This window comes from Xenia sp. Carnegie-2017, unplaced genomic scaffold (genome assembly GCF_021976095.1).
Source record: "Xenia sp. Carnegie-2017 unplaced genomic scaffold, XeniaSp_v1 HiC_scaffold_22, whole genome shotgun sequence".
Taxonomy (NCBI): Eukaryota; Metazoa; Cnidaria; class Anthozoa; order Malacalcyonacea; family Xeniidae; genus Xenia; species Xenia sp. Carnegie-2017.
In genome coordinates, this window is record NW_025813485.1 from 16,841,145 (window position 1) to 16,869,143 (window position 27,999).

At 33.1% G+C, this 27,999-nt stretch overlaps 3 protein-coding genes and 5 long non-coding RNA genes across 9 annotated transcripts in view; 4 read left to right on the forward strand and 4 right to left on the reverse strand.

Moving 5' to 3' along the window:
* The window catches only part of LOC124447007, a 62,562-nt gene extending 61,297 nt beyond the window's left edge, over positions 1–1,265 (forward strand). Inside the window, exon 9 of the mRNA XM_046997905.1 lies at positions 633–1,265. Coding sequence (XP_046853861.1) covers positions 633–919 — 287 coding nt within the window. The 3' untranslated portion in view covers positions 920–1,265. The remainder of the gene's footprint in view (positions 1–632) is intronic.
* Positions 1,266–2,044: 779 nt separating this feature from the next.
* On the forward strand, positions 2,045–9,899 carry LOC124446651. 2 transcript variants are annotated; one of them, XR_006948503.1, is made up of 5 exons: positions 2,045–2,107; positions 3,192–3,295; positions 3,650–4,769; positions 8,643–8,851; positions 9,560–9,899. It is a non-coding gene; the product is annotated as an uncharacterized LOC124446651 (long non-coding RNA). The 2 variants fall into 2 exon arrangements; XR_006948504.1 differs by lacking the exon at positions 3,192–3,295 and having other exon boundaries at positions 2,078–2,107.
* Positions 9,840–10,409, reverse strand: LOC124446652. The gene is made up of 2 exons (XR_006948505.1): positions 10,296–10,409; positions 9,840–10,211 (listed from the first exon to the last, which is right to left on the reverse strand). It is a non-coding gene; the product is annotated as an uncharacterized LOC124446652 (long non-coding RNA).
* Positions 10,410–10,579: 170 nt separating this feature from the next.
* On the reverse strand, positions 10,580–12,679 carry LOC124445549. The gene is made up of 4 exons (XR_006948191.1): positions 12,589–12,679; positions 11,334–11,884; positions 11,035–11,241; positions 10,580–10,645 (listed from the first exon to the last, which is right to left on the reverse strand). It is a non-coding gene; the product is annotated as an uncharacterized LOC124445549 (long non-coding RNA).
* LOC124445548 lies at positions 11,457–14,707 on the forward strand. The gene is made up of 3 exons (XR_006948190.1): positions 11,457–11,567; positions 13,288–13,441; positions 14,196–14,707. It is a non-coding gene; the product is annotated as an uncharacterized LOC124445548 (long non-coding RNA).
* Positions 14,581–27,832, reverse strand: LOC124445544 (traB domain-containing protein-like). Its single transcript, XM_046996265.1, has 11 exons — positions 27,828–27,832; positions 19,638–19,710; positions 18,643–18,873; positions 17,654–17,829; positions 17,129–17,269; positions 16,820–16,930; positions 16,678–16,728; positions 16,407–16,495; positions 16,118–16,290; positions 15,825–15,930; positions 14,581–15,000 (listed from the first exon to the last, which is right to left on the reverse strand). Exons 1-11 carry the CDS (start codon positions 27,828–27,830, stop codon positions 14,856–14,858), a joined length of 1,299 nt encoding a protein of 432 aa, XP_046852221.1. The 5' UTR covers positions 27,831–27,832; the 3' UTR covers positions 14,581–14,855.
* LOC124445546 (integrator complex subunit 9 homolog) lies at positions 20,205–27,998 on the reverse strand. The gene is given in 23 exon segments (XM_046996266.1): positions 20,205–20,815; positions 21,135–21,191; positions 21,274–21,352; positions 21,743–21,852; positions 22,320–22,406; positions 22,664–22,750; positions 23,017–23,085; positions 23,244–23,299; positions 23,372–23,500; positions 23,571–23,613; positions 23,928–23,988; positions 24,142–24,272; positions 25,028–25,077; positions 25,141–25,297; positions 26,056–26,145; positions 26,232–26,371; positions 26,422–26,510; positions 26,583–26,638; positions 26,880–26,963; positions 27,055–27,117; positions 27,186–27,261; positions 27,440–27,567; positions 27,662–27,998. Coding segments are annotated over 23 exon segments (1,971 nt in total). The 5' UTR covers positions 27,671–27,998; the 3' UTR covers positions 20,205–20,695.
* LOC124445550 lies at positions 20,855–22,048 on the forward strand. The gene is made up of 2 exons (XR_006948192.1): positions 20,855–21,035; positions 21,337–22,048. It is a non-coding gene; the product is annotated as an uncharacterized LOC124445550 (long non-coding RNA).
* Position 27,999: the final 1 nt, after the last annotated feature.

The following is a 27,999-nucleotide window of genomic DNA, read 5'->3' on the forward strand; positions in this document are numbered from 1 at the left end:
GTGAGTGTACACCTGACACCAGTGAGTGTACACCTGACACCAGTGAGTGTACACCTGACACCAGTGAGTATACATCATTTTTATTTTATAAAAGAAATAAAGATATTTTTCGTATTTGCACTTCCTAATGCAAACCTCGGAGACGTTTGTGAGAACTCTGGAGCATGTGCAACCTTCGATCTCGGGCTTACACTGATCTGCTCTCGAGTTCTCTTAACGGTCTCCTCGGTTTGCATAAGCCTGTGCAAACACAATAAATATCTTTTATTTCTTCAGTGAAACCCACCTACAAGAAACGTTACAAATAAGTAATACCTGTCAACTTGAATTTTTTCTCCCCCAACTAAAAGGATAGAAAAACCTCTTTTTCTTGACACAAATACAGTTTACTCTTGGAAAAGGAAAATAATAAGATAGTTGAAGTAACTGTTTCTAGCAAGTGTAAAAGAAAAACAAACTGCACTAATGTGATTATGAATATTTTGTTGTTATTTATTAATGAATTGGGCAATCACTCATAAATTTTCATATTTATTCTTGTAAAGAAATTCCATCTTTGTAAACATAGTTGCTGTATGATATTTCTAACACATCTGTTTAAGCTTCTTAAAACCCTGTATTGACTGTTGCAGCTATGGACAAATATCTAATAAATTTGGCGAGGAAAATTCCCAGTGATTGGAAAAATTTTGCTATCTTCCTTAATATTAGTCATGAGAAAATAAAAGAAATCGAAATAGACGAACGTGGTGTCGTCTGGCAAGGATATACCATGCTGAAGTATTGGTGGGAGTCCCGTCATAAGAAGATACTGTGGTACGAGGAACTGGCAAATGCTATTATTGCTAGCACGGACAACAGAGATCTGGCCGAAAAGATAAAAAACGAAGGCCCTGCTATCAATGTGCGTTATCGTTAGATTTCTTGTCAACGATATCGACATTTCGTTTTCACAATTGACATTTTAACGAAAGTAATACGCCTGTAAATTGCAAATTGTTGCAGTTTCCTTACGTAAAACATTTCGTTTTATGACTTCAAATGCAAGTTTTGCTCCCTAGCTGTTTAGTTGTACAAATTTTTTACAGCCAAGCTGAACTTCAATGTTTTTTTTGCTTTACAATACCAATGTTTTATCGCATAATATACTCGTATCCTTCCTACTTTATTATACAAAGATTTTAACTAAAACTTTAGTGTTTCTAAATTTAACATACCAATATACTAAACTCCACTTTTTTACAAATTATATTGTATCTTACTTACGGATGTTGTTTTATTGTTTTAGTTCCTTTATTTTTCAACAAAAAAAGAAACAATAACTGTTCGTTGGATTTTACCTTTGCAATCGTCGCGCAACTGACACCCAAAACTTTGGGTGCCCGTGAAAATAATTAGAGTGTAACTGCACCATAAACTGATACTTAAGGAAAGTTATGTTTTTTTGTACAACATTTCTAGTCATAAATGGTTGGAAAAACATGAGAGGAACAGTTTCTGTTTTTCAATTTATTATTCTACATAATGCGAACTGGTTACACTAAACTGTGATAATTGTTCAAAACAACTTAAAACGAAGTAAAGTGAATTTTTTTCAGTGATGTATTTATTCTTAATCACCTTTCTTAATTTCGCTATTTTATATAAAAAGTTTTGAGTTTTTTTTAAGTTTTTAAAAAGTTGAAAGACCACAACAAAGCATTACTCAACAAAAAGACGTAAGCAAATAAAATAGAATATTTTTCCAGAAACAAATTTTTGCGCCGCTCACACTTTAACAAAGCTTTTATTGGTATTTATCCTTTAAAAAGTTAAAATCAAATCATTAGGCTTTTTCTGCTGAAGTAATTTCTCTCGATAAAGTAAATAATTGTTGTTGCAACATCTTATCACTTCGCGTCACAGAATGATCCAAAATCCAAAGTATTGATAAAACAAAACATTTTAACACGTGATTACTGGGTAACATGACACGTGATAACTCCCTTCAGGAGAACATAAAACATAAATACAAAAAAACGATGGGGCTTCCCCATTCCTGAAATATTTTTCTACATTAACGAACGTTCTTATCATAAAAGTATTTATCAAGTTATCTTTGGTTAAGGTAAGCTGCTCAAGTAATAAGTAAATTATTAAAAACAATATAGTGTATTAAACATTAGATTTATGATGTAATTCATTCATGTAACGTACAAATATTGGTAATATGTGAACGTTATGTAGTGATGATATTGAATAACAACGAACTTGCTCAAGTTTTATCATATCATAATCAATGATTAAAATTTGTTTGTATGCTGACAATAGAACGTAAAACACATTAATACAACACCTAGAGCTGTATACAGCTAAAATAAATTAAAGGTGTACAAAAAACTGAACACTTTAAAAAACGAACTTCCAAATCGCTGATTGTGTCGTCTATTAATATTTTGTTTTAAATACCTTTTTTAAAAAGCTCATTAATTATGCGTGTTTGCATGAATTAAGTTTTTGCAAGGTCAACTTTTGCATAAATTGTTAGACTAGTAAAAAATGGCATTGGAAAAACGAAAGCTCAAACTTATGTGCGACAAATTTACTGTTAGATGAAGCATCGTAAGTTAAAGTACCTATCTCTAACAAAGTTTAATGCACACCTTTCGCTCTAATGAATTTAGCAACCTTTTCATATAACTGTATAGTTTTTCTAATATACCCTATTGAACCTCAAAAAACAATAAAACTATAGAAGTATCGACCGTTAAAACTATAGAACTTTAGAACTATAGACATCAACAACTTCTAAACTTAGAATTACTGAGCCCAGGACTACAACACTTCAGAAACATAGAACTTTAGAAGTGTAGTTACATCAGAACTATAGAACTTAAAACTACAGTTCTAAATAACTTCAGAATTTCTAAACTAAGAATTACCGAGCCACGAAAACTATAAAAGTTAGAACTACAGGAACTTGACAAATCCATAACAAATTTACAAATGATCAAGCATTAGAGAAATGTCTGAAACAATTAATTTGCATGTACGAGAAAGAGCTCAACGACATTTGTGATCAACATATCCTTTGAAGGAAAGGTTACATTCTTAATTTAGATTATTATGAATATGAGGTCTGTTGACGACTAATGTGAATTTGTCAAGCTGTTACAACAATAAATTTATTCCATGTTTTCATAATATCCTAGTAATCTAAGAAAGTTGATGACTGATGAGAACATGGTTGGCAATTCACAAAGCAAAAATCAAACAGCAAGAAAAAACCCAACAAGCCAAAACCAAACACAACAAAGTAAATTAAAATATGAAAAATTATAGAATCTCAATGAGCAGTGGCAGCTCTGCGAGTATGTGCGAGAGGAGAGGGCGCAAAAAGGCCAATTGCTCCCCCAACTTTATTGTTTGCCCCAGTCCCCCCCAGATATTACGTGTCCAGTAAGAAACTATAAAAGCCTTACCTGACGAACGCCAAGTCATAAAGGATTACCCAAATAGATTGTCTCCCATCAAAATAACGCTTCTTGTCATTAATTGCCGCACTATTCATTTCGATCTTGCGCGACCTCTATTGACGAGAGAATGCCACATTTATTTACAAAATAATGATATCACGACTCACGAGGCATTTTTTTATTAACTGTTGTAGCTATTGACCAATTCTTTTTGGAGTTGGCGCGTCAAGTTTCCGATCAATGGACAATGTTGGCAACCGACCTGAAGGTTGATAATCCCAAAATAAGAGAAATTGAAGCAGATCAACGTGGTGTTGTCTGGCAAGGATATAATATGCTAAAGTATTGGTGGGAGTCACGTGAAGATAATGAGCTTTTCTGGTTCTGTGAACTGGCAAATGCTATTAAGAATCTAGGCAAACAAGAATTGGCCAAAACGATTATCAAAAAAGGCCCAAATTTCTGCAAATAAGATTTTTCTTTGATGTCCGTCGCTTTAGTTTAACTTACAAAATATTTATGTTTTCTTGCACAAAATTTTTTCTACTCCTGAGAATTTGACATAACTTCTAACAACAACACATGCACAGTAATGCACGAATAGAATAACATATTGATCCAACATTGAAATTTTATAAAGTGTTAACTTTTCTAAAGGTCTTTTTATGCACCCCGAATAATTAAAACATTTTAAGTCGTAAAGACAAATTTAAGGGGTTAATTAAGAGATGATTTTAAAAATATTCGAAATCAAACAATTATCGAACAAATGCATAAAATGTTTCTTATTTGTTTCAAATGCGAATGAAATTCAAAAATTATTTTACAAACACATCGCTGCTCGTTCGATTATTGTTAACAGTTGAAGTTAAGTTTTTATTTAAAATTTCTAAAATATTCATGCTATCATGAAGCTGATAAAAACACCTACAGTAATTTTCATTAGGTAAGTTGATTGAATCAAATGGAAAATATTATAGAGCGAATAAAAATAAAATCTTTTGCATAGAATAACATTGTCCTTAGAAATTTCGCAAAGGAGAAATTAAAACCGTACGGTTTTCACATCAACATTATTTTTTCTGGATTATCATTTTTTGAAATATTTTATTATCAGTGAACCAAGTCCAAGTCTAAACACAACTATTATAAACACGTGACTCCCGTTGTTGTAACACGTGATAACCACCTGTCAGTGAACATTTACAATACACAATGGGGGTTCCCCATTGCGGTATAGCTATTCTAACATTCTTGCTAGATTGCCGAATTTTGTAGTTGAAACACGTATTTATCAAGTTTTCTCTTGTTAAGGTAAGCTGCTCAAGTAATAAGTAAATTATTAAAAAACAATATAGTGTATTAAATGTTCGATTTATGATGTAATTCATTCAAGTAACGTACAAAATATTGGTAATATGTTAACGTTATGTAATTATGATATTGAATAACAACCTAATGTTTGCTAACTTTTATGATATTATGTTTCGTTTATATGCTGAGAAAGGAAGTAATGTTGTTCACACACAGAGCCCAGGACTGGGTAGAAAATAGAAAAATAAAAATGTCAAGTTGTAGATAAGCATAAAATGATAAAGCTGTATAATAATTTTAGCACTTAGTATGAAGCAAATTTCGAAGAAGGAAGACATCTTGAGATTACAAAATATGCATCAAAACAAGACGAGAAGTGAACTGTAAATTTTCGACTTTATTTCAAAGTCATCCTCAGACAGAATGATATTTAAAACCAAACATACTCATGTATATTTACAACGCATGAAATAAGTAAACGGAAGTAAGCAATAGAAATTAAATAGTGTGATATTTACAAAGGCAGAGTTGGAAGAGGTGTAGTATTTCAAAAGGATGAATTGAAAGTGCCGACCTGACTGGTAGAATGAGTGTATTGTAATTTAAGAGAAGAGTTGTAATTCTTTGCTAGCCTTAAGTCCCGTGTTGAGAAAAGGTTTGTTATGTTTGATGAGAAGTGCTTCAAGAAAAGCAACAATGTGGTAGTTATTAGATTTGGTTGAGTGAAGTATTTTATAGTTGTTGAATACAAGGTTTTCTTTAGGAGAGGGAGTTCTGGGAAGTGAAGGGAGATCATTGAGTTGTGAGAACTGGTTTTGTAAAGTAGCCGGGAATTGAGAGTTTTCGCACTCAAAGAAATGCTGGCCAACTGCACTAGAAGAGAGACTGGTTGCATGTTCTCTGAGCCGTACAGACAGGCATCTTTGTATCATGCCAATATAGGTTTTACCACAGCCAGGGCAAGTTATTTCGTATATAAGATTACTGCGAGAAAGTGAAGGAAGTTTGTCCTTGTTAGAGACAAAATAGGAGAGTTTTTTAGTGTCATAAATAGTAACAAATTTCACCGGTTGAGAAAGATGTCTTTGTAATTTCTTAAAATAGGACTTTAAGAGATAATTGCCACGCATGCCAAGATAAGGAATACAAACCCAGATTTTAGGTAGATTATCATCTATTGAAGAGCGGTTGTCAATGGGAATATAATCATTGTATTTGGATTTTAGTTTTTTAAAGAAAAAGTTTTTAACGCTGTTAGGATAACCATTCCAAGACATGTAAGATTTGATTATTTCAATTTGATTGTTGAAAAGTGTTTTATTGGTACAAATTTTGAAGGCAAATGATTAATGAGATGGGAAATGTGATGGCACAATAAAATTCTACAACCGTTAAGTTGATGACACGCTTGTTTTGATCAAACCATCCAATATTTCCGCCGTCTTATCGAAATTTAATAGTTTTGATGCCAATCTCACATTCACAGTTGATACATTTCACGATGGCATAATTCATTTTCTAGATATAAAAATTTCGGTTGACGGAACTGACATTTACCGAAAAGACACCCACACTGGTCAGTACTCACATTTCTCTAGCTTCGAACCTTTTCATCGAAAAATTGCATGGGTAAAATCTCTTTACCACCGTGCCTTCAAAATTTGTACCAATAAAACACTTTTCAACAATCAAATTGAAATAATCAAATCTTACATGTCTTGGAACGGTTATCCTAACAGCGTTAAAACTTTTTGTTTAAAAAACTAAAATCCAAATACAATGATTCTATTCCCATTGACAACCGCTCTTCAATAGATGATAATCTACCCAAAATCAGGGTTCGTATTCCTTATCTTGGCATGCGTGGCGATTTCCTCTTAAAGTCCTGTTTTAAGAAAATACGAAGACATCTTTCTCAACCGGTGAAAGTTGTTATTATTTATGACACTAAAATTTGTTATTATTTATGACTCTCCTATTTTGTCTCTAACAAGGACAAACATCCTTCACTTTCTCGCAGTAATCTTATAAACGAAATAACTTGCCCTGGCTGTGGTAAAACCTATATTGGCATGATACAAAGATGCCTGTCTGTACGGCTCAGAGAACATGCAACCAGTCTCTCTTCTAGTGCAGTTGGCCAGCATTTCTTTGAGTGCGAAAACTCTCAATTCCCGGCTACTTTACAAAACCAGTTCTCACAACTCAATGATCTCCCTTCACCTCCCAGAACTCCCTCTCCTAAAGAAAACCTTGTATTCAACAACTATAAAATACTTCACTCAACCAAATTTAACAACTACCACATTGTTGCTTTTCTTGAAGCACTTCTCATCAAACATAACAAACCTTTTCTTAAAACAGGACTTAAGGCTAGCAAAGAATTACAACTCTTCTCTTAAATTACAATACACTCATTCTACCAGTCAGGTCGGCACTTTCAATTCATCCTTTTGAAATACTACACCTCTTCCAACTCTGCCTTTGCAAATATCACACTATTTAATTTCTATTGCTTACTTCCGTTTACTTATTTCATGCGTTGTAAATATATATGAGTATGTATGGTTTTAAATATCATTCTGTCTGAGGATGACTTTGAAATAAAGTCGAAAATTTACAGTTCACTTCTCGTCTTGTTTTGATGCATATTTTGCAATCTCAAGATGTCTTGCTTCTTCGGAATTTGCTTCATACTATATTTCTTTAAATTGTTGGCTGGTCATGGTTTTTAGCACTTAGAGTCTACCAAACTAAGAATTAATGAACCAACAATTATGAAATTTTGTCTGTAGAACTTTAAAGCTGTTGAAAGAATCTAGAGATAGTGGTCCAGGCAGCTTGTATATTTTAGTTACAATATGTAAATATTTTGGGTTTACTTGTTATAAAACAATATGTCTCTAAAGAAACAAAAATGTTTTAAATGATATATAATTTACTTTATCTTAACAGGTTACACCATTTCCTAGAACTATAGAACTAGTAAACTAAAAATTGTTTAGGGACATGAGGCTACTACTATAAACTATAAAATGTTAGAACTATAAGTATGAATTAATTTCTAAAGCAAGTAATGAATCTAAGCCTTAAATAGGGGTAAAACTATAAGACTTCACAACTTAGAACTAGACGATATAGAACTATAGAGTTCTAGAGCCATAAACCATAATCCTATACATTTTACCACACTTTACTAGGACTAAATTATTACTTTTGAATATTGTGACTAACAAATATAAAAAATAACTTAAGTAAAAATTTATGGTGTTTTTTTCCTAAGTGAAAAATAGTAAATATATGTTTTTGGACCTGTTTTTATCCTCAAACCAATTTATCTGAATGCACGGAAGTCAAAATCATTCCCATACCTGCAAATCATTCTTTAAAATAAAATCATTCACAAGATATTAATTTCAGTTCAATATAATGTCATTAGAAGCATGTTCATGTTGTAAATAATGCTGAATGCATATGCGTACAAGAGCTATTATTTCTGGGGGGAGGCAGTAAATATTATCTCCAACTCACAATGAAGGTTCTCACATATTTTCTTTCCAACGTTTTATTCTTGAAACATTCATGGGGGGGCAGCTGCCCTCTGTCCCATACGCCTATGGATCAATGTTAAAACAATTTAATGGCCATGTTAAATAAACTATTATGTGGAATAGATGTTAGTAGCATAGCCAGCCTGCAAGTTTTGGTCCTGCTGTGTAAATTTTAGAATACATTATTCATTTGCTTAGAAATCTGTTGTTTACACAGTAAGTGAACACAGAAAAATTAACATAGCAGCACCAAATTTGCAGGCTGGCAAAGCCACTGATAGATGTTTAAATACAATCTACACTTCAATGTTTATTTATCAAGCTTTAACAACAATAAAATTCAATCCACTTTTCACGTCGTAAAGTCTAAAGACATAATGGGTGAGTACATGAGGTGTTCACCATATCCTTCTCAAGAGACTGCAGAGCCATCCCGTGAAGAAACGCAAGCAGGTATAAACGAAAACCGCGAAAACCAGGAAGGAACAGACGAAAACCGACGAAAAAAACACGAAAACCAAATAAAACGAAGTAATACACAATATTGAAGGTTATACTAACCTAGCCATTTTTCTCATTGAAATGAGTTATTTTGCGTGTAGTTACAGTGCCCCACTTCTCTTGATCACTGGTCTTGATTTTAAATCAGGAGGGAGTGGGGGCGAGCGAGTTCATTAATAATAGTATTTTAATCAATGGGTAAAGGCTTCGTTTATTTCCTCTTGCTAATTAAGGTGTATCCCCGTGTCTGCAAAGTCAGTTGTGTCTGTCGTTGAAATCGAGATCAAAACAGCTAGAAACTGCCATTTGTTGCCGTCATTTTGACCAAAGATAGAAAAATACTGTGGGGTTACTCTCCCACAGGCTCATGACACCTTCATCACCACATGATTTAGTGTTTGAAAACCTCATAAAGAAGTGACTTTACTTTTTAGAACATAAATTATGTAATCCTCATATATAGTACGGTTCTCTATGTTTAATCAAAAAGTGATGTTGTCATTACCGCTGAATGAATGAGATTGGAGAGGAGTTGAATGAGTTGAGTGATGAGCTTACTGATTGATCAATGAGTGGAGGTGATGTGGTGTGATACTAGTACATGTGAGTCACATCTTTGTAGAAGGAAAAAAGAATGCACTGTCTGAAAATTTTAAAACATATTTAAAACATGCGATCGTGTGATACTCGAAAGAAAAAATATCAAAAATAACACAAGATTTTTCTGTATTGTTGTAGATATTGACAAATTCTTGCTGGAATTGGCAGAGGAAGTTCCAGACAAATGGCAATTTTTGGCCGTACACCTGAATATTGGTAGTAAAATAATAAAACAGATTAAATTAGACCAACAAGGTGTTGTCCAACAAGGACATACTATGCTGCGGGAGTGGTTTGACTTACAAGATATTAGTAAGCAGTCCTGGTACAAGGAACTGGCAGATGCTTTTGAAAGTATAGGTAAAAAAGCTTTGGTTCAAATGATCATCACTAAAGGCCGAAAATTTCACGAAGAATATAGAACACTTTCATAAATTCATATTTTTGTCAAACCACAATACAATCTTTTTATTCTTAATTTGGCATTGCCGATTTTTGAGTCTCCCAAAATGTTTACATTTTTTGATTTCAAAGAGGGAGGGCCTTTATGAATTTTGGAACGTTTTGTGCCCTTTCTTTTTCTTTTCCGTGGGGCAAGGGTTTGAACAGCAATGCTTCGTTTTGATATCATATCACATTGGAATTCCGCATCGACGAAAATTTTTTGGTCACATTGTGTTTCAACACTTCGGAAAATTGTGACATCAACATCAGTCGTATCCTGCATATGCTCAATATTGGTGGACTCTCTAGGCTCGTTATTACACTGTTCTAACAAGCTCCACACTTCCTACATAGAATAAATATTAAAACATCTAAGTATATAATGCAAGGACAACGGTGTTTAAATTTTGTGAATTACAAAGTACAGTACCTGTCGTCGTGCAATTTTTTCTCTTGTTTGGGCTCTATTGCTTGACAACTAACGTTCCGGTTTCCGTTTTATGAATGGAAATATGGACGGTAAACTACCAGGTTTTAGCGTCTTCTTTGCTTTCATGTTAAATAGCTCTTTGAAGGAATTTTGAAAACAATCAGGCGTAAAATGCGCGCTGCAAACGTAACATGAATTTGCTTTCGGTAGTTTTTCGCGTCTGACACGACTTAGCCACATTCGACGAAGATTTTTGTCGTTTGGCAATCGGTGAAATGATATTTCGCTACCTTTGGTTTTCTTCAAACAATTGTTACATCCTGGTACCATACAGTAGGGCATTTTTATAACTGTAACAAAATTAAGTGAGACAATTGCGTCTTTAAATCTGTGTTTGTATTGTGATTTGTATTTAAATATACCCGCCAAACCGCGCAGTGACGTAACGACGAAAAACCGCTGCTGGACTGCGGCTTCGCTTGCATGTACACAATGGCGATTGAACAAGAGGCAAAAATACACACATTTAAGGCATTATTTCTCGAGTTAAATTTGAATTGGAAACCTAAGATTGGAAACCGTGTGAGAGGTAAGAACAATATACACTTTCATATAAGTGAAAGTTGTGTAAAGGTCTGACTACTCCTTTAATTAAATCAGGGCCATGGACTTGGCGCTAATCGCCTTTACGCTGCTTGCGCCTGCCACTTATGGGGCATTATGCTCGTTGAAGAAATACCTCTTTCCATTCGTCTGCGCTGTTTTTGTTTGGTGACTTTATATTTCCTTGCAACTCCCGGCCTTCCTTTTCCCAAACCTCTTCCGTCACTTTTGGAAGGAGACGAAGGTTGTTTCGATTGCGTTGAAAGATTTGGTGACAAGTTCATATTTATGCTTTTCATTGCATACTGATTTGAAGCGTCAGCTTCATTCGTGCACGTACTGACTATGAAACATAGAAAGAGAAAATGTTTCATTTATCTACATAGACGCATGGATATATGACAACAGTTCATTTTAGTGAGAGTTGCGGCTTACCTTTTGCCGGTAAGGAAAGAGACGTATTAAACTCGTGGACTTGGACGTTCTAGTACGTAGTTGTCCCGTCTTAAACTAACAACTTGCTTTTATGTAACCACAACAACGTCCCGGCGATCACGTGATAACCATAAGTGCATAACAAAGATGGGGGGCTCAATAGTTGTTGCGGAAGTATCTTAAAATTCTTGTACATTGCAAATACAAATTGTGATAAACGTATCTTTGATTAAGGTAAGCTGTTCAACTAATTAGTAAATTATTAAATAGAATATAGTGTATTAAATGTTAGATTTATGATGTAATTAATTCATGTAACGTACATAATATTGGTACGGTAATAAGTTAACGTTATGTATTTACGATATTGATTAACAACGTTATGTTTGCATAAGTTTATGATGTTATGATTTATTTACATGTTGACAAAACAATTTAAAAGGCAAAAATATAGTTAAAAACTACGTATAGAATCCAGGTTATAGAACCTCAGAACTACGTATAGAACAATAAAACTTAGAAAGTTGAATTATGGAATCTGGAGCCATAAACTAAAGAATGTAGAACAGCATAAATTGAGAACAATAGAACAACGAAACTTAAAACATACTGCTACAGAACATAGAAATCTAAATCTTTAAAACTGTAGAAACTAGTTTTCCTAAGACCATACTATAGTTACAAAATTACACAACTAAAAAACATAGGTGTATGTAGGTGAGCAGAAGAGCAACTGCAACACCATCCACCCCCTCATGCACACACTCACATATGCATACATTTTCTTAGAAGTTGTGGGAAAGTCAAAAAATTTTAAACAAAATAGCAAAGGTTCGGGCCATTTTGAGCAAATATAGCAAATATAAAGACAAATGAAAAGAATAAAACTACAGCACAATGGAATGTACAACCATAAAACAATAAAACTACCACTTTTGTTAAAATGAATGAACTAAAGAAATGCTAAACTAAGAATTGTTGAGATACATACATACAAAATAATAGAATAGTAATACACTCAAAACTTTGTAGTGTTAGGAACTGGATAACATAATACTACGTACAAAGTTATAAAAATATAAACCATTATCATAGTTATCTATTTAAACCAAATACTTAAGATGTGCAGTTTATCTGTCTTAAATTTCATTATATGTTCCAACAATAAAAATAACTTTTCTGCAAGTTTTTCCAAAATGCATATTTTCTGATTTGTTTTATCTTGAATTACAATGTACAAAAAGACTAGTTATACCTTTTAATCCTTTTGATAACATGAAATCTTTTAGATTACAATGATTTTGTTTTGTTGAATTGATTTGCATTTTTTGTAAGTAATGAAGATAAAGCTATAAGAAATGAATTGTCAGCTATTACCATTGCAAAAGAGTATTTTTGTAAAACACAAGACAATAGGCCCTCCTTGTAAAGTAAAAATTATTTAATTGAAACATTTCAACAAGTGTTACATGTCATCATCAGTAGAAAAATGTTAACTTTAAAAAAATTACAAATTATATTCTATAATCTCTAATTTTTAAATAGTTGACATTTTTCTATTGATGATGACATGTAAAACTTGTCAAACATTTAGATTAAATGTTTACTTTACAAGGAGGGCCCATTGTCTTGTGTTTTATTAATTGTCAGCTTTTATTAAATTGAAAATACTTTTGATAATGCCAACTCGTGATAACCAAAACTTTCAGCTTATTTTTCAATTTATAGTATAAATTCATTTCTCTAGTCAATGATTTACCAGGCGGGAAATGTAAAAAAGAATGAGCAATGGCTAACATATTTTAGGGAAAGATTGTATTTTATAAGGATTTCTTTTTATGCAATCTCAACTTAAATTGCTTAATGAACACTAGGTCTCTTTCGTCAATTACTTTCAGTTTGTCATACTGTAACAACAATAAGTTCATTGTACGTTTTTATAATACGCACCTAGCGATCTATGGACGTTGATGAGAACATGAATGGACAACTACGACCACATTTTCCATATCAAGAGATTGGAGAAGAAAACCAACAAAGAATACGCGAAAATCAACCAAGAATACCCGAAAATCAACCAAAAATACGCGAAAATCAACCAAGACTAAGTAAATTATAAATATATTTTACTGACCTAACCTCTTTATCCATTGAAATCGCTTGTTTCGTGAAAAATGTCTGTGACCTTATGAAAATTTTTCGTGTTTGCGGATTAACAAATATAACATACCTCGAAATTACAATTTATCTTAATGAAATCGGGGAGGGCGAGTTCATTGACAAGAATTACCTGCAATTACAGTAAAAATCGCTCGAGAAAGTTTCTAAAAATGGTGATGTCGGCAGAAGTTTTTATGGTATTATATTAATGGTTGAATCATTTATCCGCATTTATCAACGATTCAACATTTCTTCTTGATATTTTAGACAAGATTGAAATCCGTAAAAATTGCCATTTCGACCTCTATCAAGGAGGTGGCGCAGACTGTTACCTTCTTAGACGAACGTTAAGAATTTTCTTATGTCTATTTAAGTAGTTTAACTTGAGCAATTCGTTGTTTTCATTTGAATGAAAAGATTATCTCCACAAGGTTAATACAGCTTAAATCACAGCATATGTTGCTGTTTAAAAACATTATGATCACATTGAAATAAAGTCACCATACATGCATACAGAAAAGGTGAAAAGGTGGTGTGACATTATTTTGTTTGTTAGAGTCAAGTAGAGAGATATTTTGGGAGTAAAGTTATACCTTTGTAAAAGAAAAAGTTATGCACGCTCTGAAATTTTTATAATGTGTTATCGTGGGGATTTGGGAGACAGATTGCTAACAATAACATGAAGTTTTTGTATTGTTGTAGCTATTGACCAATTTTTCATAAATTTGGCGAAGGAAATTCCCAATGATTGGAAAAATTTGGCTTTGTACCTTAATGTTAGTGGTGGGAAAGTTAAACAAATCGAAATAGACGAACGTGGTGTCGTCTGGCAAGGATATACTATGTTGAAGTATTGGTGGGAGTCCCGTCATAAAAATATGCTGTGGTACGAGGAACTGGCAAATGCTATTATTGCTGACACGAACAACAGAGATCTGGCCCAAAGAATCATCACCGAGGGCCAGCAAGTTCGCGAATAAAATGAAAAACGTTTTAAATCGACATTTTTGTCCATAATTTCAACCATCATTCATAGCGTTTCACTTGATTATGTAACAATAAACAATGATGCAGGCTAAAAAGAACATAAATCTGAAGCTTGTATATTTCTTGAACAACTTCCTAATATCTCCTGATGTAAAATCTTACTATACAGATATTTAGTTACTATATAGTTTGCCAGTTTTAGCTTACAATAAACACCATTGCTTGCAGATTGCTATTCTCATTTGTTGAGTTATACATGCATTTTTTTGTCAAAAATGTTTGACTATGTTAGCCATTGTAAATAATCTCAACTATTCATTGGTGCGAATCAAAACTAACAATAGATAATACGTTTAAATGCTTAAATAATAATTGTTATATTGTTAAAGGTAGTGTAGGCAAGTATTTCAGAATTCCTGTCCATCTTATTATCTTGTAACAACTCCATAACATAAACATGCCCGTTGTCGCCTTTAATATTTTCGTTACATAACTCCATGTTTTACTTCTTGGTGGAATCCTGTTGTTTCAAAAAAACATTGATAATTTATGTGCCCTTCCGCTTTAAAAGACTTTTCAGTGGAATTTTTCAAAAGGAAAACTCTCAATATGTTCCTCAAGGAGAGAAGCTGAAACAAAACACTTATATGTACTTTTTTATTCATTCGTTATTGAGTTTTCCACGTTGTGTTCAAGATTCACTCAAAAGAGCTATATTCTATTTTTTTAAAAGTCAGCAGCGGACGTAATCTTAACTTTTCCTGCAATCTGACTATTTGGAGCAGCAGTTTGGAATCCTACAACTGAATACTTAAGCAAAAAGTTGTGTTGCTTTGAAAAGTAAGTTAGAAGCCAATTTTAATTATGATAATTTAATTTAAATCAATTTTCAGTTTTCTAAAGTAAAATGAATGAACAAATTTCTTTGTCATCATTGATAAATCTGACAGAACTCAAGCTCGTTTTAACACTTTCTCCCAGATCATCAACAACATATATACATTCATTTCTCATCATAATGTCAATTGCTTGACATGGCAACCAGTCAAAAACATCTTTATTTCGTACAAATAAAGTTTATTTATATATTCGGCATTTCAAATAAGACGCATTGCAAGTAAACAGAAAATTGACTAGCTACATTGTAGTTGACAAGTGGTTGACATTGTAAAGATCTTTTTCTGCATTTGTTAAAGAACATTGCAATTGAAAAGATGACTGAAAACTTTCTCACGAAAACTTTATGTCGATAAGCGTATGAATTGTGAATTGCTAGCAGCAATAGATTTAATGACACGAAGAAATTACTAGTAAGTAAAAATTTGTTGACACGCTTAAACATACCTCATAATTTCTTGAACATCAATATCTTTCTCCCAATGATCAATGATTCCTTGAACATGACCAATTCCAACCACACCAACAATGACTGTGGGCTCAAAGTGAAAACCTAAACGAGACACAAAACGAGCTAGAACGAGCATGTAATGTTAGAAAATCAAAATTTATAAACAGACAAAGAAGAAATTACAAGCAAGATCTTTTGTAAAATTTTACGGGGAAATTTTAAAACGTAATTTTACGTGGAATTTTTTTACATAAAATAAGTATCAAGAATATACATATATATAACAAACCTCCATCTGGATCAGTAACTTCACGAGGTATCGCAGCAAGTCGTAATGATCTTGCTAAATATGCATCTCTTTCTTTAACAATAATCTCATACAATTTAGGAAAATCTCCAGTCATTTCAGCTAACATTTCAGCCAGTAAATCTTTTTGCTTACAGCGCTCGACATCTTCTTTGCTGCACAAAAAGAGACACAAATTTATTCCACAATGCGTGTGTCCATAATCGTATGGTCAGCTGGAAACACAAAAAATTTCAAACTAAAGATTTTACAATAAAGATTTCCGTTTTACCTAATTGGTTCTTTCGATGTAATAAGATGCCATGCGAGTTTTATTTTTTGCCATACAGATAAAGCTCCCATGGCTCTCGCTAATGTTATCTAAAACATATGTATAAAATGTCATGCAAATAACAGGAACTAGCAATGAACAAATGTGCGACGTGAGAGACAAATGCATTTAAGGGAAACGGGTTACAAAGAACGACGCTTCAAAAAATTTTACGAAATAAATCAAATGTTCAATTGTAGACGAATTCTAGTTTCCATAATAATTTATTTACCTGTATTGGACGATCAGCGAGACGAAATTGACAAAATGGAACTTTCTTTACCTAAACCAAACACAAAAAAAATTCATTAAAAACTTGTCAACAAAGCTCGTCCCTTAGGGAACAAAACACACAAGGAAAAGACCTTCTTTACCTCTTGATAAGCGGCTCTAAACTCCCCTCCTGGAGCCATACCCAACTCTTTTGTAATGTGAGCTGACATACTCAGTAGTAACACTTGCATTATACCAGATATAACACCTGTCTAGAAATAAACATCTTTAATGTAACACAAAGGATATGAACAAACAGTGTCTTCCTTTCAAAATATCTAAATTCAGTAAATACGTAAAAACAAATACTCAACTGCCACAACAACTCTTGAAATATTACCAAATTACAATACAGTACGCAATATGGCAAAATTCAATCAAATTCGAAATACATCCACAAGACTATTTACCTGTTGTATCAACGTTCGCAACTTTTGAAAACTAATGTTTGCAACTTCTCGCATTAAAAATTCTTCATCATATTTTAATATGTCCACTCTATTCCGACATAACTCAACCATCACGACGTTCGGTTGTAAAAGATTAATTGTCTGAAAACAAAAAAAATTTAGTCCAAACAAGAGTAGTCGAGATGAATATGGGGTTAAATTAAATGAAGATATGATCTTCGCACTTTGTTGGACAATTTAAGCAATTGTCTCATAAAACCTGAAAAAGTGCGAAAATCATATCTTCATTTAATTTCAAACACCGCACTGCATAAAACATTCATATGAATATGGGGTGTCCAGTCAAAAAGTCCACGGGTCAAAACGTCCCCCGGGTCAAAACGTCATCGCATCTTCTACAGACAAAATGCCCCTGGAATGACAGGCTTATAAGTACTAATGAAATTAAAAATAGAACAATGACTCCATCAATACGAGTTTGGCAACTACGTAAGCAACTCTACATAGCTAAAATTAAATCTGTACCTTTCGCACATCTTCTTGACTGCTTTTACTGAAATGTGCTGTACCAACAACGTAAACAGTTGAACGATAGGGAGTCATAAGTTTTGTAACGGTATCTGGAAGGTCGTAACTATTATTTTTCTCTCCAGATCTACTGTCAGTCAATGAACGTAACATTGATTCATCCATTTGCATTTCTGAAATCACAAGATTTATTCATTATCAATGAATGAAATTTGTATTCTTTAACACAGAATACCACAATGCAACAAATACATTTTCGTATATTTTGAGTATACAGGTAAGTGAAATCTAGAAAAAAACTCTTGATGTCAATTGACGTTTTGACAAGCTTAGCAATAGTCAGAGTCTATATAAACAATGTAAAAAATTCAGATGCAAAAGTAAAAAATTATTGGTAACAAAGTGACTGTTCCTAATGTCTACTAAAACGGTATAAAGCATTGTAAAACATGTACAGAGAATGATTGGCGGTCTGGAATTCAAAGTAAATTGATCACACTACAGGAGGGTAAAGATGTTATGGAAAAGGGAAAAGCCACTTTTGCTTTATTTGGCAAAAGTTGAAAGTCCACATCTACGTACTTCAGTTTTTCATATACTTTCTGTCTAATGTAAAAAACATGGTGCTGGATATAAATTTGCCCCTTATTAAACCATCTAAATAATAGACGGTAAAGTGGAACCAGATTCTCACAAGAGTATATTTATTGAGTTAAGGCTCCAACCAGAGCAAAAAAAAACCATGCCTGGTTTAGAACATACATAAAAAGAAATGTCTATACTGTCATATATATATGACAGCAAAGACATTTATGTATACACATACAGTATACACATTTTATTTATGTAATGTGTATACTGTATGTGTATACTGTCATATATATATATGACAGTTAAAACATTATCACATGTTGAACAACTACACAAATACTAGTCAGCAAACATAAGAATTATATGATAAAGTACAGCAAGCATACACAACAAACCTGAAGTTGATGCATGATGTTGGTGTGAATTAACAACATAATATGATTCAGCTGTTTCAACAGTTCCAACTAAAGGTGCTCCATCTCCAGTTTCAATAACAATCAATTCATCATCCTCTGGTTCTATCCATTCAATAGATTCACCACTTGGACAGTCACTTGTTTCACCGCCATTACTATCTTCATCATATTTGTTTTGATTGTTTTCTTTTGTTTTTTCGTCAACGATTTCTAAAAAAATTCTTTTATTTATTTTTAAAACTTACAAAATAAACTTTATTCAGTTTGGAAATGCATTCTAAATTTGCAAATTAAAGTACGCTCAAGTCAACCAATCACTTTGAAATATATTCTTCAAATTGAAGAAAACTTTCTCCAGGATCTCATCCCAACATAGCATTAAATATTGATGAAGTAATTGATTTAACTTAAAAAACAAAATACGTCTTCACTCATGATGAAACTTTCATGTAATTCCAGTTCAAGCAAAATAGCAAACATCAGTTACATCATAAAACATCTGCTAGCACATTATTGTCTAAACATTGTTAAAGCTTAAAAACACAAATATTTGGACAGTAATGGTGGATATCATGCATAACCTCATCCATGCACTAATCATTAAATGCATTATTCTGCACAAAGGCACTTGAATGTGCTGGACAGGGGGAGACGGAGCTAGACACTAGACTTTCATTCATTACATTTTATTATATAACAGATCGTTACGTAAAAATCACTTTCATTGAATAATATATTAATCAGACGAACATTAAAAATTTCCTATTCATTTCTAACAATTGATTTTCAGTTGCATAAACAAATTCATTTTATGATTATTTCATTTAAATGAGTTAATTCGTAATTCCGAGTTCTATAATTCTATCTCATCAGTCCCATGTCGGGTAATAAAAAGAGCCGAAAATATTCAAGTTTGAAAAAAAAATTCCAAAAGCAAATAAACATAAGTCTAAATTTAAGCGACCAAACCTAACCTTTTTCATCCATAATATTTTCTACCTTTCTTTGTTCACCGTCTGCCATTTTGTTTACATTGAAACGACTCAGCTATCGTGACATGAAGGTAACATGAAGTAGTGGGAAGTAGGAGGTGAAGGTGGGTAAGGAAGCATTGGTGAGGGGGGGGGAGTGGAACAGACAAGAATTCAAAAACGGTTTATAATATTGTTGTTGACCTTAAGATTAATGCTACCAATGTACAAAATGTACAAACTGACATTGTGAAGAAGCGATTCCGTTAACGATTATTGCATCCTCTCCTAAGAACAAAGAGTTTATTGATGAAAATGTCTTTGTAATGACAGACGTTATTGTGTAGTATTGTAGGGCCTTCAGCCTTGCATGGAAATCTTGAGTATAAAAAGATGTATAGTAATCATAATCATTCAAGCAAGTATTCGTTAAAATAACTCTTGATAAAATTGTTATTCACCTGTTTTTAAATAATACGTTGAGTTTTGAATTAAATAAGAAAAAAGTACAACCATCAAATTACCATCAATTACGAGCAATGTTTCACTAGCGTTAACAAACCAAAACGCTTTAAAACTCAACAATCATTTTATTGAACATCATCCTAAATCTTAAACTTCCACGACATCACGAAAAATTATGAGTTAAAAACAACTTAATTTTCCCTATACAATAACATTTGTACTTTTAATACAATTGTCGTTTACTAGTATTATAGAAACTCAACTTATAAAAAAACGATGAATTTTTCAATGTTTTCTTTTCAATGTCAAAGTTTCTCATAATTAAATAATCTAATTTACGAAAGTTTATCACCATGTAACATATGTGTAGTTTGTTTCTAAATCGACTACACATAAACCTTTGTAAAGCTCATTTTAACTAGTTGTTTCAAGAAACATATAAAAGAAACCGACAAATTAAGCACGAAATGCCATTTCAGGCTTAGTACTATAAACAGTAAATGCACATCTTTGTTTGTAAATTTAAACAGCCAATCACATTGTCTGGTTCTATTTAAACAGCCAATCACATTGTCTGGTACTATTTAAACAGCCAATCACATTGTTGATAAACATTCCAACAATGCATCTCTAATATATTTCCTTAGTTGATCATTGCCATGCGTGATGATATGTGTACTTCCCTTCTCTAATGTAACCATTGCGTCATCATCATTCTAGCACAATATAAATTATAATACATTATGCCACACCAGTATGATGTCAAAATGATATAACTGTCTTAAAATAGTAAACAGTCTGCAAACTCTGGCGTAATTTTTTGAGTTATAAAACAATTGCAAAGAAACGAAATCTTCTCACGTCTGGGTTGACAAACTAATGAAAACGTCCACACGAACAATATCGTCCGAGATCTTAGGCAACAGACGACGTAATGTGATTAAATAAAAACGTGGATGGCACACCAGACTTTGATTTTCGCAACTAATATTCATAAATTTACATTATTAATAATTTCTGTGATGATTTTCTTACCAGATGCACTGTATGGCCATTAGGAGTTTTTTCTACTTGTACATCAGTAATTCCCCTCTTCAAACAACAAAACACAACAATAAGTTGACACTGTACAGTTTTCCATCTTTTTCTTTATCATCATTACATAAATACGTACCTTTGCTAGTGATGAAACCAGTTCATCAATAACTAAATCACCACATAAACACTTATTTGCCAGAGAACTTTCAAATGGCCTATGGAAAAGACGAAGACAAATATTGTCATGCTTAGTACAGTATGATAAAAATGATAGTTACGCAAGTCTTCTTGATTGAGAAGATTACATATATACGTACAATATAGATATGGAAGAGGGGTATCGTTGTACGACAAGGGATGTAATGGTACCATTTGCTGTATGATTAAGAGTGCTTTCTGACAAGTATGTAAACAAAGAATTGACTCGATTTAATGTTGGCTATATTAATTGGTATTTTTAGTCTCATGATTGTAAGACATTTTTCTTCACAAGAGCTCCAAACATTATCTTATGTTGTTGTCACGTGAGATTTATAAAGAATAAGTTTGCTGTATGCCAGTTACAATGAAATGAATACAAGTGACGTTCTAGTCAATAATTATACCTTTCGAGCGCTTGTAGTGAGTACTTGTTGTTCTTATTAAGTAAAGAACCAGTAACCATGACAACAGCAGTGCCAGCTCTCACTTCTTGTGGACATAAAGAGCCCGCTAGCTAAGAGAAAAAACTCATAACTAACACATCTAAAACTTGACTATTGTAGACAGCTCTGTAATATACATAGGCTATACGGTTAACAAGGTTACATGGTCACAAAGCTATGATGGTGTAAAAATGATTTTTCTTTAAAGTTAAATATGAAAATATGTAAAGTGTTTTCTGAGCTAATAGATAAAGTATGCAAAAATTATACCGAGACTTTAGAAGGAGAGTGATGTAAGATACTTTTCAGTGCAAATACGGTGGACAAAGATGTGATGGTTGAAATATCACTTCAACATTCATTTATGCATGTCTTAATCCCAAAGATACAATTAATTTCAAAAGAATTTAACACGGAAAAACATGAATATATATCAACATTATCCCCTCACTTATCAAGCTAAACGCCATTGCATCACTAAAAAACATCAATTGCAAAATCATTGCTACAGATATAAATAAAAAGACTTTCTGAATACCTTGTTTGATAAACAAACTTTCTCATAAGTTCGAGTAACAGGAATGTCAATAACCTGAGGATAACTAATTGGTAGAATTTGAATGTCCTATAACACATGAAGTATATTAAGATAAAGCTATTGACTGCAACTGCATTTAGCATTCAGCTGTACGACTTTACTCTAAAGAGATGTTTTGTCCGGCATATATTACTCTCGTATAGCTGGGAAATTTGGAAAACGAATTTCACGAAATAATTTCATGTAATGAAGCATATTTGTTCAATAATGATGTAACAAAGGATTTTCCATCAAATTTCGCAGTCTCAATCGTTAATGATTCCTCATAACGTTTAATCACTCACATTTTCAGTTTGAACAATGAGATCTGCTCTGTGAGGTAAAAATGGCGGTGGAACTGTATATTCTTCTGGGATGACAACATAACGAGGCTGAAACATTTCAAACATGTGTCATTTTGATGTTTGAAAAGAAATATATCATGATTCTTGCAATTTAGTCCTGGCAATGAAAATATTAGGTTTATTATTTGGTCTGTAATTTATAATGATAAAGCCGACGGGTGATAAACAAGTTTACATATATTTAACACAGAACAACACGGAGTAAAGAAACACCAAGAAAGAGCTACCAGAGGGGTTAAAAAAAGACGATACCAAAAACAAAACACGATAAAGACGTTCGAAAAAAAGCGTACCTTCACATCTCTTAACGTTTTGTTCACTTGACCAAAATTCAACCTGGGATCAATTGGACAGTAGCAAGACTATATGTAAACATAAAAAATAGAAACATGTTACTACTATAAATTTTTTCTTTCAACCTTTACTTGCAAGTCCGTAGCTATATACACTCAATTCGTGAAAAATGTTAAAATCATTGCACGATACATAAACCACTATAAAAACTTATGTATGTACGTACCTTCATAGCAAGCGGTTGATACGGAGCAAGAGCATCCATAAACGGAAAACCAGGTTCTGTTTCACATACAAATTACTATTACGTATAAAACAACTCTACATTGAGGTATGTAACAAGTCTTAAAATACCAGTAAATATGATTGTATTTGCACTTGAATTTCCCCACATTTCAACAAAATGAACAACATCACCATATCTTAAAGATGGATGACCAGCAAAAACTACACATGGCGTTTTAAATACAGCACTGAAACCATCTACCAAAGGTAAAAAATTAAGATGTTCATTATATTACTGTATGCGTGATGTCCGAAGCTACATACTTACCATGAAGATTTGGGAAGTGTTTAAGTTTACCATTTTTAACAAGCTAAATAAATAAGACACCAGATGTATAAGAAACACAAACATGAATCCATTGGATAGTTCCGAAAAAAACAGAATAACGATGCATTAAGAAATGTAGAGGAAGCTGAGGTTGAACTTATTTCTGTCTTTTAGAAAATCCCGAATTCTACAGACGGATAAAAGCTTTCAAACTCTACAACATTTTTGCAGTGAATATAAAGAGTTACATTAGCCTGCTTTGAAATGATCCATAAGCTTGTGAAGCAGTTAAAACTCACTCTTAGCCTGCTTTGAAATGATCCATAAGCTTGTGAAGCAGTTAAAACTCACTCTTACCTCTGCATGAGGAAATGGAGGTTCGGGAAGATACACTTTACATTGTTTACTTTGGCACAACCTTTCAAAAAAATATACATTACATATTTGTTTTGCATCATCCTAAATCATTGCTACACATAATATATGTAACGTTGCTTAAATTGCCAATTTATTCCTAGCGTCTTTAGTCATGGCGAATCAAATATAACAAAGAACATAAACGTCCACTAACCATTCAGCGTAAATATTGGAATAAGCCAAAGAACTGTTAGCAACGGGTGATATGAAATAGATTGGCGTAAAGGTAAGTCCAGCACTATCCATGTATGATTGTAGACATTCAAATAAATCATAAATTACACCCTGTAAAGATTTGAGCAAGATGAATTATCAACACAATAATTCGCCAGCACTAAAGTTTTTAGACAAACTCGCAATGTAATTCATGACAGAGACAAACGATCCCAATGATGGTACAAAGTTTCATTGAAAGATGGAGGATGGGAAACAATCCCAGTTATGGTACACTGTATAAAGTTGAATTGAATGGTGGAGGGGGGGGGAATGATGGTACAAAGTTGCAAAAGAAAGATGGAGGGGGGGACACAATCCTAGTGATTGTACACCATACAAAGTTGAATTGAATGGTGGAGGGGAGGCAATGATGGTACAAAGTTGCATTGAAAGATGGAGGATGGGAAACAATCCCAGTTATGGTACACTGTACAAAGTTGAATTGAATGGTGGAGGGGAATGATGGTACAAAGTTGCATTGAAAGATGGAGGATGGGAAACAATCCCAGTTATGGTACACTGTACAAAGTTGAATTGAATGGTGGAGGGGGGGGAATGATGGTACAAAGTTGCATTGAAAGATGGAGGGGGGGAGACACAATCCTAGCGATGGTACACCATACAAAGTTGAATTGAATGGTGGAGGGGGGACATCCAATGATGGTACAAAGTTGCATTGAAAGATGGAGGAACTAGTACAAATTTTCAGATATGTCAAAATATCGGAAACCCAATCCGAAAAAAGTAAATGCTGTCTGATCCAGCAACTTTACACTAAAAACTGATTTGTCAAATTTTGATCATCATTGTGATTTTATACTTACAGAAGGATAACAAGGTATGAGAACATTTCCACCACCTTTTATCGTACCGGCTAAAAATTACGATTTTTTCATTATAGTTGATGCACCATAGACAAATATGCAATTAAACAAACCTAAATTTGTACAGAATTCGCCCAACATGGCGTCAGGATTTGAGGTGGGTGATTCATTTAATCCAGATAATATCAACACATCAGTGCCTCTTAACGAGGTTGGTTCAAATGGTAGAGGATGCGTGGTAAATAAAGATGAACTTGATAGATAGCTTATCTAAATAAGGAAATACAACTGCATAACTGTTAATTCAAGGATAAATATACATGTACTAAGTATATTCTAAAATGATGAAAATTTTGCTCTCATATTAAAATTTCCTGTACACCACAACCTCTGTCTGTCATGTATACCACAACCCCTGTTTGTCATGCACACCGCAGCCCCTGTCTGTCATGTACACCACAACCCCTGTCTGTCATGTACACCACAACCCCTGTCTGTCATGTACACTAAACCCCTGTCTGTCATGTACACCACAACCCCTGTCTGCCATGTACACCACAACCCCTGTCTGTCATGTACACCACAACCCCTGTCTGTCATGTACATCACAACCCCTGTCTGCCATGTACACCACAACCCCTGTCTGTCATGTACATCACAACCCCTGTCTGTCGTGTATACCACAACCCATGTCTGTCATGTACACCAATATCTCTGTTTGTAATGTATACAATTACCCCTGGGGTAAGTCAGAATACATTATATTGCCTCATTATAAATTTAAAATACCATAGTGAAAACTCTGTTGTTTGAAAATTTTAAAGAATATTTTGATCAATGCCAAAATTTTACTAATAGGTTTGTTTATAGTGTTTTGAATTATAATTTTTTAATGTATTTTAACTTACCCTTGATCTGCTAAAATATTGTCCCTGTCTGGCAATAATGATTTAAAAATCTTTTCCAATATAATACTAACTAGATTGAAGAATGATTTAGCCTTTAAAATGAAGTTAAAAAAATTGAACCTTCTCATACTCCGTTTGGATTATCCAGTTGCAGCTTCCAACAGAAAAACCTGAACTAACAGGAGTTAACTGGACTACACCAAACAAATCCTATTGGATAAGATAAAATGTATCATAGTAAAGAAAATCAAGAAATAACAATACATGTTCCCTTGATCAAAGAGCACTCCACCTACTAGTTTTTCAGAGAACCCAACAGTCTGTATCTTTGATACACAGGATTGTATTTCATGAACACTGTAGAGTGTACACCATGATTCCACATTTAATGCATCCTTTAATGGAGCAGGAAGAAGCCTTAAAATACGAAAGAGTTCTTCATTCTCTATGTCTAGTGCAAAACATTGAGTTTTCATAGCACAGAACCTACCTTTTATTTCAGGTTTTTCCAAGAAGTGCCATTGACCAATTTTGGCACTCGCTCAACAAACGAAACAATCTCGTGCATTAATTCACTAAAAACAACAATATTATTAGCAGTTTCACCTTAAACTTCCATTTGGATAAAACAAACAATTTCAACCAACCTTCCCATTTGACGTGTGGGTTCTGTGGCATAGACTGTACCTGAGAAATTGGTATGCTAACAGAATGGGCATGTAAGAAAAAAAACATCAACAAACTTGTATTAACAGGTAAAGACAACCTTGATGATAACAAAGCAAAAATTTGTTTAAGGCAACCATACAAAAACCATATATACATAGAGTATTGTGATTTTGTTATTGTCAGTCAAATTATGTACAGTAAAACAGATTAAACGAAAATGGAAGACCAGCAAAGAAAAAAACTTTAATTGCATAAGAAGCACAAGTTTTCTTTACCTCAGTAATATATGGAAGGGCAAACATAAAAAAACAATTGGATATTAATATCACATCAACAGTTGATAAATCCAACAAATCAAGCTGAAAATATAGAATACCAATATTAATGGTATGGCATGTGAATAAATTATTTGCCACCAGGTTACATTTATGTAGTAAAACTCAACCAAACCTCAGGAGGTAAAACCTCTGGTTCACTGTCTACAAATACATTTCCAGCAATTTCTCTGATGTTCTGAAAATGAAAGCTATAATCATTTGATGTTATAAAAGGAAATTGTTGAACGGTGTAGTAGTAATTACATTTTCATCAACAAAACCATCAAAATCATGGAGCTCTCTCGCAAACCAAGGTTTACTAAAACTTTGACCCTGTTTCCTACAAATATATTAAATCTATTAATTATAATTTGTTTACATGTTTACTTAAATCATCTAAAAACAGTATGATACAATGCTAAAAAAACATGAGTGACTCTTTTACTATATTATAAGTAGAGACACAGGAGAAGATGGAGGTTATTGGTGGTAAATGCTTAGAGTTTTTTTTAACTTACTTTTCAACCAAATGAAGTGGAGTAAAATTAAGAGAAGGCAACATATCTAGAGAGCAATCCAGCATAATTGTTGTTTGTTTAAACTTAAGCACGTAACAAGGTGCTTTGCAGTTCCTACCAAGCGCGTACTGTAAAAAGAAAAACAGTATATTATGCAAATAATTGATCATAATTCGGCACTGAAAGTTCTAAAACTTTACAAAGTTTTAAATTGAAACTTACCAGTTTCATGTTGAAAACTTTTGTTGAAAGGTCAGAGGGAAAACATTGTAATAGTTTGTTTAGCTTCCACTTAAAGAGAATTGCACATCTATCATCTGTATATCGTGTCAACCGTTGGAGTTGAACCAAGTTGAACGATTTTTTGACTATGCACTTGCCAAATGACCATGTACTATGGTACTTATAGAATTAAGGATGGCTATGTTTGTTTGAGTAGAAATGTCCTTTTTGAATTGATGTTTTGTTAAATTGATTATCTTAAGTAAATTACCGCTCTTCCTAACGAGTAGCGATCTCAAACTGGACTCTCGCCTCGACGAGAAACGAAAACAAAGTTA